The sequence below is a fragment of the Tasmannia lanceolata genome, unplaced genomic scaffold (assembly GCF_043159265.1).
Source record: "Tasmannia lanceolata isolate RefF3 unplaced genomic scaffold, GAP_Taslan_0.1 ptg000020l, whole genome shotgun sequence".
In the NCBI taxonomy this organism is placed as follows: domain Eukaryota; kingdom Viridiplantae; phylum Streptophyta; class Magnoliopsida; order Canellales; family Winteraceae; genus Tasmannia; species Tasmannia lanceolata.
The window spans coordinates 14,113,758-14,125,381 of record NW_027518697.1 but is presented as its reverse complement, the minus strand read 5'-3'; the positions used below and the strand labels follow the sequence as shown (position 1 = coordinate 14,125,381).

At 40.5% G+C, this 11,624-nt stretch overlaps 1 protein-coding gene across 1 annotated transcript; it reads right to left on the bottom strand.

The window, feature by feature from the left end:
* Positions 1-3,868: 3,868 nt before the first annotated feature.
* LOC143855187 (uncharacterized) lies at positions 3,869-7,096 on the bottom strand. The gene is made up of 2 exons (XM_077365408.1): positions 4,216-7,096; positions 3,869-4,103 (listed from the first exon to the last, which is right to left on the bottom strand). Exons 1-2 carry the CDS (start codon positions 6,991-6,993, stop codon positions 4,095-4,097), a joined length of 2,787 nt encoding a protein of 928 aa, XP_077221523.1. The 5' UTR covers positions 6,994-7,096; the 3' UTR covers positions 3,869-4,094.
* Between the last annotated feature and the right edge of the window lie 4,528 nt (positions 7,097-11,624).

Genomic DNA, 11,624 nt, shown 5'->3' with positions numbered 1-11,624 from the left:
TAAACTGCCCTTTCAGGTTTTCAGCTTAGCGGATTTAAGACTCCATCATTCTTTTCTTTTCTTTTTTTTCTTTTTTCTTTTTTTTTTCTTTTTTCTTTTACAAACCTGGGCCTAAATACATCAGGAGGACTTTCAGGTAGGCTGAATATCTAAGGTTCTAAGGATTTGGACCGAATCTGGTCTAGCCAGACTACCTACGTACCCCAAAATGGAGGATCAGGTCCTAACGTAGTTCAAACTACTTTTTTTTTTTATTTTTTATTTTTATTTTTTTTTTTTTATATATATATAAAAAAAATGCCCCTGGTTTGGGTTTATCAAAGAAACAAATTATTTTATAAGCCCAAAGGGTTTGCAAAACGGTTTAAAATATTTAGGCTGTTTGGCTCAAAGCTCAGATCAATCAAAGACGGCCTCTTAGTGTATTTAAGCATAGTACTTCTTTAACTGATCCAGGTTTGTAGGTTCATTTAATTTTTCTCCATTTTCGTTGAGGAGTCTTACGGCTTTTCCAGGCAGGACTTCATCGACGATGTAAGGACCAGACCAGTTTGGCCTGAATTTCCCTCGGGGATCAAATACCGGTGCTCTGTAAGACTTCAAAACAAGATCTCCAGGCTTCAAATCTCGAACACGGACTTTCTTGTTGAAAGCTCTCTCAATCCGCCTCTGATATCCTTGAATATGGTACAAGGCTCTCAATCTCTTCTCATCTATCATCTGCAGCTCATCATACCTGGCTCTAGCCCAATCAGACTCTGGTAAGTCAGCTTCCATCATCACTCTCAAAGAGGAAATTCTAAGCTCAACAGGGAGGACTGCCTCCATTCCATACACCAAAGAATACGGAGTTACACCTGTTGAAGATCTGATTGATGTCCGATAAGCCCATAAGGCATATGGAAGCTTATTCGACCAATCTTTATAGGTCTCAGTCATCTTACTGATAATGATTTTGACATTCTTATTTGCCGCCTCTACAGCCCCATTTGTTTGAGGTCTGTAAGGAGATGACTTGTGATGTTTAATCTTGAATTCTTCACACAGGTGTAACACCTCTTTCTTGAAATGCGACCCATTATCTGAAATCAGCTCGTGAGGCACTCCATATCTGCAAATAATATTGGCACGAATGAACTTCGCAACTGTGCTCGAAGTAATGGAAGCATACGAAGCGACTTCAATCCATTTTGTAAAATAATCAATTGCGACCAGAATGTACTCATGACCGCTCGAAGACTTTGGATAAACTTTCCCAATTATATCAATTCCCCATACTGAAAATGGCCATGGAGAAGTCATAGAGTGCAACACCGAAGGAGGAACGTGAATAAGATTTGCATAGACTTGACACTTATGGCATTTCTTCACAAATGCGAAGCAATCTGTTTCCATTGTGGGCCAATAGAATTCGAGTCTCAAAATCTTTCTTGACAACATTTTTCCATTCATGTGAGGTCCACAAACTCCTTCATGGGTCTGCTCAATAAGCTCTGCAGCTTTATCTTCATCAACACAAAGAAGCTGTATACCATCAAATGACCTTCTGTACAGCTCTTCTCCGCAAATAATAAAGTTGGCAGCCAACTTCTGAAGCGTCTTCCTCTCTTTGCTTGAAGCTTCTGGGGGATGTCCTTTACCAGCAATAAGATTTCTGACATCTGTATACCAAGGCTTCCCATCTGGACACCTGGCTGAGATCTCTATAGCATTCACATGCGAAGGAGCCCACTGAAGTCTGACAACTAGCGGCTGAACCTCCATTGATACAGAAATGTCTAACATCGAGGCCAAAGTAGCCAAAGCGTCAGCAAAATGATTTCTGGTCCTTGACAAGTGAGTGAACGTAATGTTCTTGAACTTTCTGACCAAAGATTCCAAATAAGTGTTATAAGGGATCAATTTATCTTCTCGAGTTTTCCATTGCCCATTAATTTGGCAAATGATCAAAATAGAATCCCCAAACACATCAATATCCTGAATCTCCAAAGCTAAGGCTGCCTCTAACCCGGCGATGCAAGCTTCATACTCAGCCATATTGTTGGTGCACTCAAACTGCAACTTGATAGAGACAGGAATATATTCTTTCCGAGGGGATATAAGTACAGCTCCTACTCCTTGTCCTCGACTGTTTACAGCTCCATCAAAATACATAAGCCACTTAGTATTCGAAGCTTCTTCTTTAATATCCATGATCTCTTCGTCAGGGAAGTCTGCCTTCAGAAAAGCGTTCTCTTCAATGGGTGCATCAGCCAACTGTTCAGCAACGACACGCCCTTTAATTGATTTCTGAGTGACATAAGTGATGTCAAACTCAGACAATAACAACAACCATCTTGCGGTTCGTCCTGTAAGGGCGGGTTTCTCAAACAAGTATTTTAGCGGATCCATCCGCGAAAGCAAAAAGATCTTGCTTGAAAGCAAATAATGTCTAAGCCTCTGGGTAGCCCAAACTAATGCTAGACACGTCTTTTCCAAAACCGTGTACTTTAATTCGTATTCCAGCATCTTCTTACTGATGTAGTAAATGGGCTTCTCCCGTTTAGACTCTGAATCTTGCTGAGCAAGCATGCAACCCATCGCTGTATCTGTGATAGACAAGTACAACAATAATGGCTGGCCTGGAGTGACTGGCGATAGAACAGGGGGCAAGGATAGGCACTGCTTAACCTTTTCAAATGCCTCCTGACATTCTTCATTCCACTTCTTCGAGGAATTCTTTTTCAGAAGCTTGAAAATGGGTTCACACGTCATCGTCAGATGTGATATGAACCGTCTCAGATACTGAACTTTGCCAAGGAAACCTCGGATCTGCCTTTCTGTCTTCGGCGACTGCATTTCTTGAATTGCCTTAATCTTTTGCGGGTCTACTTCAATCCCTCTTTCACTGACCATAAACCCTAAGAGCTTTCCTGATGTAACACCAAAGACGCACTTACTCGGATTTAGGCGAAGCTGATACTTCCTGATCCGCTCAAAGAACCTTCTCAGGGCAACAGTGTGCTCAGGTCGAGTCTTGCCTTTCACAATCATGTCATCAACATATACCTCGACCTCTTTATGGATCATATCATGTAAAAGAGTTGTAGCAGCCCTCTGATACGTAGCACCCGCATTTTTCAATCCAAACGGCATCACCCTGTAGCAGTATGTACCCCATTGAGTAATGAACGCTGTCTTCATCATGTCCTCGGGAGCCATCTTAATCTGATTGTAGCCTGAGAACCCATCCATAAAGGATAGAAGAGCATGACCAGCTGTATTATCAACCAGGAGATCAATATTGGGAAGAGGAAAGTCATCCTTAGGACTTGCCTTGTTCAGGTCTCGAAAATCGACACACATTCGAACTTTTCCGTCCTTTTTGGGCACCGGTACAATGTTTGCAAGCCATTCTGGGTATTCAACTACTTGAATGAATTTTACCTCCAACAGTTTCTTAACTTCTTCATAAACTTTCATCTCCCATTCAGTTTTGAGTTTTCGGAGCTTTTGCTTCTTTGGCTTAACACCAGGGATTAAGGGTAAGCGATGTTGAACAATTTCTTCACTTAACCCTGGCATGTCATCATATGACCAAGCAAAAACTTCCTTGAACTCTTTAAATAAGGCGATTAATTCCTCGCGTTCTTCAGGAGATAAAGTTTTGCCAATTCGAATCTCCTGAATCAAGGTTTCGTCACCTATATTCACGGTTTCAATTTCCTCTTCGAGTGGTTTTGCTCGGCGACTCTCATCCTGTTGAATCATGTATTTGATTTCAGGAGGAGTGTCGTCGGTATCCTCATCAGAGGGGGAGTCTTGATTGTTATTATTAAGTTTATCAGATTCTGAAGCAGAAACATTAGAAATAAAAGTAGAGACTGGATTGTACTCAGAGAAAGGATGCTTTATTTCATTTAATGCTGAATCAGGTACATCAAATGAAAAATTACCCACATCGGGCTTTACAATAGACGCTTGAAAAAAATTTACAGACTCAACGAACATATTGACATTTATGTCAATTAACTCTGAATCAACGATAGAAGTAGCATCTGACTTGATTCCGCTGGAAGAAGAGGAATCATCATCGACCTTAGGAGACTCGACATTTACAGTACCTGCATTAACAGAATTGTTAGAATAAACAGACTCTGAATTAGACCCAAAGACTGACGTGTATTTATGGACAACTGACTCTTTTGGAGGGACATGACTGTTTAGGAAAGTAACCTGAGGTATGACTTGAAAGGTCCAGTTGGTCAATGGTTCCTCTGCCGGGGTGATTAAATGAGTAGGGTTCAGAATCGAGGCCCTCCGATCAATTACGGCAATAGTTTGTGAATCTTCGAGAAACAGTGAACTCAGAAGGCTCGGCTCTACATGTTCTGCCCAATCAGCTTCTGATTCAACTTCTGTCTGCACATCGGTCTGCTTGTCTTCTAACTGCAGATCAAAGAAAATTTCAAATCCTGGCAACCTCTGTCCTGAATTCTCATCTAACCAAGTTTCGGCAAAGCCACAGAAAGGGACATCTGCACCCTCTCTTCGAAAACGGCCATTCATCGTCAAATTAATCGGTGCCATTGGTAATTCTAACCCCCTGCGGCGACATTCAACCCATTTCATCATCAGCAGCTTCATTTCTTTAACTTCCTTCTTTGAAGGCTTGTACCCCAGCCCAAATAGATTATTGAAGGATTCGAATTCAGGGAACTCAGTCAAACCCTGATGGTGTCTACCTAGCCCTGCACCTGGCATATATCCTTGTCGACGAATCATCCTGACGACATTTGCGTTTGTACTGGTCAGGAAACAAATTTCCTCATTCATAGCTTCTTTAAAGGTAATGGCAGCCACCTCTAATGAGAATCCAGTCAAACTAACATCCTCAGCTTTCTCCATAGTCAGGTCCTGAGTAATCAGCCCTACTTCCAGGTCTGGGTCCCCCTTCACAGTTACCACTCCGTTTTTGCGAAGAAACTTTAGCTTTTGGTGAAGAGAGGATGGAACAACCCCAAACTTGTGCAACCAAGGGCGGCCGAGTAACAACAAAAATGAGGCTTTGATGTCCAAAACCTGGAACTCTATCTCAAAGTCTTCTCCTCCGATCTGTATTTCGGTGACCAGAGTTCCGATCACATCTCGGCGAGTGCCATCGTACGCCAGAATACCCTGTTCAGATGGGATGAAATCCGCAGGACCAAATCCAAGAGTTGTTGCAGTACTCAACGGGCATACATTCAAAGCAGAGCCATTATCAACTAACACCTCTGGTACTCTCTTCTTGTTGCAAAGTACTGTGATTTTCAGAGATTTGGTGTGGTCTCGGCCCTCAGAAGGCAGATCGTCGTCAGTGAAAGATAAAGTCTTAGACACTCTTGTCATGGCAACCAAGCTTACCAGCTCATCCGGAGTAGTGTCTACAGAGACTTGTGCTGAGTTAAGCTCTTGAAGGACTAATTTTCTGTGCTTAGATGAGGCCATGAGTAAACCCCATACGGAAATATTGGCCTGAGTCTTTTTCAACTGCTTTAACAAGCTCTCTTCTTCTTCATCGGCGCTGACCTTACTGACCTTATTCTGTCTCTGGTTTTCAGTATTTCGCGCAACCTCTGCAGGATTTTCAACACACAATTCTTGAGGCTTGAATACACGCCCACCACGGGTCATATGACGCATCTCGTCACAATGGTTATCCAACAACAATAACTCATCTTCTTCAAAGTCCTCAGCCCTTAAGACATAAGGAGCTGTCCTTCTATTTCCAGCACTGTCAATCTGAAATGTACCAAACTGAGATGAAGACGATTCAGCCAACTCATCGTCATCAAAGGAAATTACATAATGATCTTTCTTTTCTACTGCTTCGAAATCTTCCTTGTCAAACTTCATTACATAGGTTTTTTCTGTGGTAATGGCACAAATGAGGGTTGATGGATCGAGCAGAGGTTCATCAGTAAAAATTGCATTGGTAGCAGGAGGAGGCATGGTATGATGATTAGGAAGTGGGTTTTGAGTAACGTTTGGTCTCTCCACTGCCAGCTCATTTTTGTCAATCATGTTCTGGATAGCATGCTTCAAGGCCAAACAATTCTCGGTCAAATGCCCTGGACCTCTGTGATATTCACAGTATTGATCCATCTTCCAGAATGCGGGTAAGGGATTGGGTGGAGGTTTGATATCCGGGAGCCGGATCTTCCTATCTTTCATGAGCCTTTTGAATATCATTATTATCGGATATGGAAGAGGATCAAACTTTCTGTCATATGCAACTCTCCTTGGCGCTTTTGCAGCCTCTGCAGCAACTCTGGCCACAGGCCTGGTATAACTGACAGCATGAATTTCTTTGGACTGGACCATTGGTCTTTTCCCGTCTCGGATTTCAGAAGAAACCTTGGCTCTCAAGCCTTTTGCTATGGCATCTTCTGTCTGAGTACCCGTCTTGATTAAATGGTCAAAGCTCGGGTAATGCTGAGGAGCGAGAAAATGAAAATACATGGGAGACAAACTCTTCAGAACCAGCTTTATCTGCTCTGATTCAGTCATTTTCTGGCTTAGCTGAGCAGATTTGCGTCTCCAGCGCCTGATAAAGAAAGTGAAGGTCTCTTGAGGACCTTGCTTTAGCTGTTTTAGGTCTCTCTTCGTGACCTCAATACCCTCTTCCATTGAGAATTGCTCTATTAGTTTCTCCGAAATATCTTCCAGGGTTCTCACCTCCTCGGGCTTTAGCCTTAGAAACCACTTCTTTGCGATCCCAATCAAAGAAATCGGGAACAACTGGGCCATCTGCTCACGGCTCAGACCATACTGCTGGGACAAAATGATAAACCACCTCATGTGGTTACGCGGACACCCGGTTCCGTCATATTTGTCATAATCAGGAGCTTTGAAGTTGGGCGGTAAAGAAACTGTTGAAGACAGTATTAATTCAGAGACGTCAAATTTCTTGGGTCCCTGGACTCTCATCTGCTCCATCTCATGAGCCATCTTGCTGAATTTCTCAGACATTTCCTTCTCAAATTTTTCAAATTTTTCTTTTTCTTTATCAACCTCTGGAGCACAATACTCTGCAGCATACTGACCATCATCTAAATCCACCTCGAAAGACTGGATAACGGGTATATGCGACTCCGGAGCTGGAACATGAGAAGGTTGAAGTACGGGCCTAGACGTGGAAGTCTTATCACTTATCTGTGTTTTCATGTTTGCCATTTCTTCTTTCATTCCCGCCATATCTCTGGTGAGGTTTTTCATCATCTCTTGCATGCTCATTAAAAGTTCAGTTGTGTCTGCCATTTGATTTACTTCAAATAAATTTGAAGACTCTGGTGAAGAAGGTAAACGAACTGAAGATGACACAGAGGAATCAAAGTGGCGAACGAGTCTAGACACTGGGGTAGGTCTCGACCAGGTGGGCTTAGCTTGAAAGTCTTTTTTGGGAGCGATGGTTGCTATCTTTCAGAATCCTGATTGGAAGTTAACAAACTAGGTTACATGATTGACAAATAAGATAGTTTGTACCAATAGAGACAAAAGAAAAAACAAACATCCTTTGTATTGATTATACTGACAGCAATCGCTGAAAACCCTGAATCACTGACTGTTTATAACATGTCAAGTAAAATTTTTTTGAATTTTCATCTATAATGGAATCAAATTTACAAGTTTTGACTCAATAAAAGAAATGACAATCTTGATCCAAAAATCCTCATGGTGGATAGAAATGACGAAGAGGAGGCACAATGGATTGCTCCCCTCCATACTGACGCTGAATCCTGGCAGGAACATAGAAGGAAGTCCTTTTGAGACCAAGAAGACGAACGTAGCATACGCACCTACCTGGTGCCCCTGGATTCTAACGATAGAGTTCCCATTTAAAATGATTTTAGCTCAAATTTCTCCAAAGTTAATAAAAATGGCATTTTTAAAGAGTTAGGCAATGTTTCAAGAACTCCCCAGCAGAGTCGCCAGCCTGTGGACCCCGATCCGGAGAGGACGAGTGCGGCGAGGGACGCGAGGTCCCCACAGCAATCCTCTAAGATCTCCACAATGTGAAGGAGAGCTCTGCCAAGGAACTCTCGAAACGGATGCCGCCCTCACAGCATAGCACGAGTGGCGATACAAAACGAATGAGATACATCCTGATCAGGAGCCAGGGCTCGAAACCGAGATGTACCTAAAAAGAACTCAGAGTCGCCATCCAAGGAAAGTGGGCCAAGGATCCCATACTATGCTCTGTTGCAACGGATAACCAGAGATATAAATTAGGGTTCGTGCCTGATGACGAATGGGGAAGGGATTAGGCGCCCCCAATTCGCCCAAGTGCAAGCACCTGGTCTCTTATGCCATTTTCATTAACTCCAAAGAAGTTTGGGTAAAAATCATATGAAATGGGAACAATCCTCAGGAATCGTCTACCTAAGCATGCATTTCCTGAGAATGAAGAAATAAACACATAAAATGAAAATGTGTCACCTAAGCAAAGCTAGGTTATGGGTGACATGCCTAACTCTAATGCAAGACTGGACTCGGACCAGAATGGCCATCCATCCTAGCTGCACTACGTATCCCGGCCTCGGGAAGAATCGGAGCCCACGTAGTTCGATGCCCTATTCAAAATTATGATGCCTAAGACACCTAGACCTCTATCCTAGACTCGATCTAAAAGACCGGACTAGTTATTAAAGCTTCTTGAACTATTATTTAAATTCCAATGAATGGTGGATTTTAGGACATCCTATATGCCCTAACTAAATGCAGATTGATTAGCCTTAAGCTAATGCAGGTGGTTCCTACAATCCTATGTGTAACTAGGCCGTGCAACCTAATGAAAACCACGGGATGACTATATGCCTAGTCTAGCCATCGGTTCGACTAAATGTCTAACCGATCGACTCGAGGCCTCCTAACTCTAGGGACACTCACATGACAGGACATACCATATCAATACAAATCAAGACAAACTCCTAACTCTAGAACACAACCTAAACAGCTAGGACATACTCCTAACTCTAGAGGAAGATCTTTTTGAAAATGGTTTGAATATTTTTGTAACTTTGAAAGATTTAAAATTTTTATTTTTAAAGGTTTGGCTGGACTTGGGATGTGGATCCCAAGCTGCACTACGTACCTCGTGGAAGAGGATCAAGCCAACGTAGTTCGAAACAAACTCTCCTAATTACTGATTCTAAAACACTCAACACTTTAGGCTTTTTAAGGTTTTTCAGTTGTTTTTCATATTTTTAAAGTTTTTCAAAAGTTTTTAAAGTAAAGAGTTTTCACCCTTTTGGTCAAAGACCTAAGGGAAAACACAAAGCAAAACCCTAGGACCAAACCTTAGGGCAAATAGGGGAAACCCCTAAACAAGGCAAACTAGACTATCGATGACAACAAAAATGATCTATGATCTCAAAAAGCAAAGCTATAATGAGACTGGGCTAGTCTCCAAAGAAGAAGAAATGACAACAAGACTATGGAGAAACTCCTTACTAACAGCACTCAAGAAGACAAATGAGCCACAGGCTCTCTAATACTACAACTTAAAGGAGGAATGAGTCAAAGACTCCCAAATAACACCAACGGAAGAACCAACGAGTCAAAGACTCCCTGGTAATATCACAAAAGAACAAATGAGTCAAAGACTCTCTAATGATACCAACTAAGAAAACGAAGTGAGTCAAAGACTCTCGAAAAGAAATGGAAACACGAGTCAAAGACTCCAACAATACCAACTAAAAGATAAATGAGTCAAAGACTCTCTAAAAGAAAAGAAACACGAGTCAAAGACTCCACTAACACCAACTAAAGGATAAATGAGTCAAAGACTCTCTAAAAGAGATGAAAACACGAGTCAAAGACTCCACTAACACCAACTAAAGGATATATGAGTCAAAGACTCTCTAAAGGAAAAGAAAACACGAGTCAAAGACTCCACTGACAACAGCTAAAGACAGATGAGTCAAAAGACTCTCTAAAAGATATGGAAACGCGATCGAATCATATAATAGAAGATTGAAAATCTGTGATCAAGATGAGATGAGATAGCATAAGATTGCTTTCAACGGATGGATCATGAATGACTAATCCTATGAGATCTTTGGAAATGAATGGGATTTACATCCTAACCCCAAAGGAAAAGTTTTTTAATCTTCACACATTTTATCAGTGTTACCTGAAGGCATCAACCCTAACCCTAATCTAGCGGAGTGGAGAAAGGATCTCGACTCATGACTTTGTTTGTGTACCTAGGACCGATCGTAGCCATTGGAAGATGGACTACGGCCTAATCTAGACACAAATGGGTAGGATATCCTAAACTAGGCTCACACACGTGATGCACATGTGTTCGTATACTACATGCATGTGTGGGTTAATCTAGGGGTAAGGTCAAGAGTTCCCTTAGCGCGAATCCATGTTCGATATACTGTACCAGTGTCCGGCGTATCAGTACGTGAACAAGAGATCCGTTTACGTACCATAAAGGTACTAGGCTAAGGGTGGAATGCTTCTCTAGCACAGAGGCACCAGGTGATGAAATCCCAGTCAACCATGCTAGATAACACTCCGGGTTCCTAAAATAGGACGTGTGTGCATGTGAGATGCAGGGGTTTAGATGCAAGTGATGTAAGTGTGTGCAATAAGTTCGCGCAATCTATGATGCCTTCAGGTTTTGTTAGATTAAGTTTGAGTAAATGTGATGAGAAAATAAAACATACAAACTAATCACAGCATCAGGATTTTACAAAGGAAATCAGTGATTCCTAAGGTTTCTATTTTGATAATTTAATGATTGAATATGTGATGGAATATTATGATCTGGAAATTTTTAAAACAATTTGATTTTAATTCAATTTACTCAAGGATTTTAAAAGGTTTCAATTCAGATTGTAGATTTACACATCAACATATAACAAATCTTTTCAGAACAAGATGAAATTTTTACAGTAACTTCTCCTTAATTATATAAGATTATAATAAAAATTTCATAGATTTTAAATGTGGTTTGCTATTAGTTTTTCAATGTTGAAAGTTTCTGTCCAGATTGTGAATTAACACAGTAACGTATAGCAAATCAATTCAAAACAATATGAAATTTCTATAGTATGTGTATTACAATAAGAAAGGATTACTGTAAAAGTTTCATAAATTTTAAAAATGATTTACTATTAATTTACGATTTTACAAATATCCATCCAGATTATGAATTAACAAAGAAACACATAGTAAATCAAATCCAAATCAGTTTAAACTTTATGAAAACATGTAATTCCAGTAGTAATTATCAAACAAATATTTTCAGAAGTTTTCATTGCAATTTACTATTTTTATCAGATTTAATACAGCATGCATGATTTTACGTAAAAAATCATAAACAAATATCCAACAGCAACCAAAAATCTTGAAACATTCACGGGAGATTAGATTAGATTTAATTTGCATCTCATCCAAATTTCACTTTTGAAAACATTATAGAGTTTTTGAAAATTGGTTTTTTCCAAAAATACCCCTAGAGTTAAATGAATTTTTAAACCCTTTAAATCAAATCAAGAATTCATAAAGAAATTCGTACTAATTCAAAATCTTACAATTATGTTATGTTTAAATTTTCATTGATTTTGGATCTATGTTGACATCTTCTT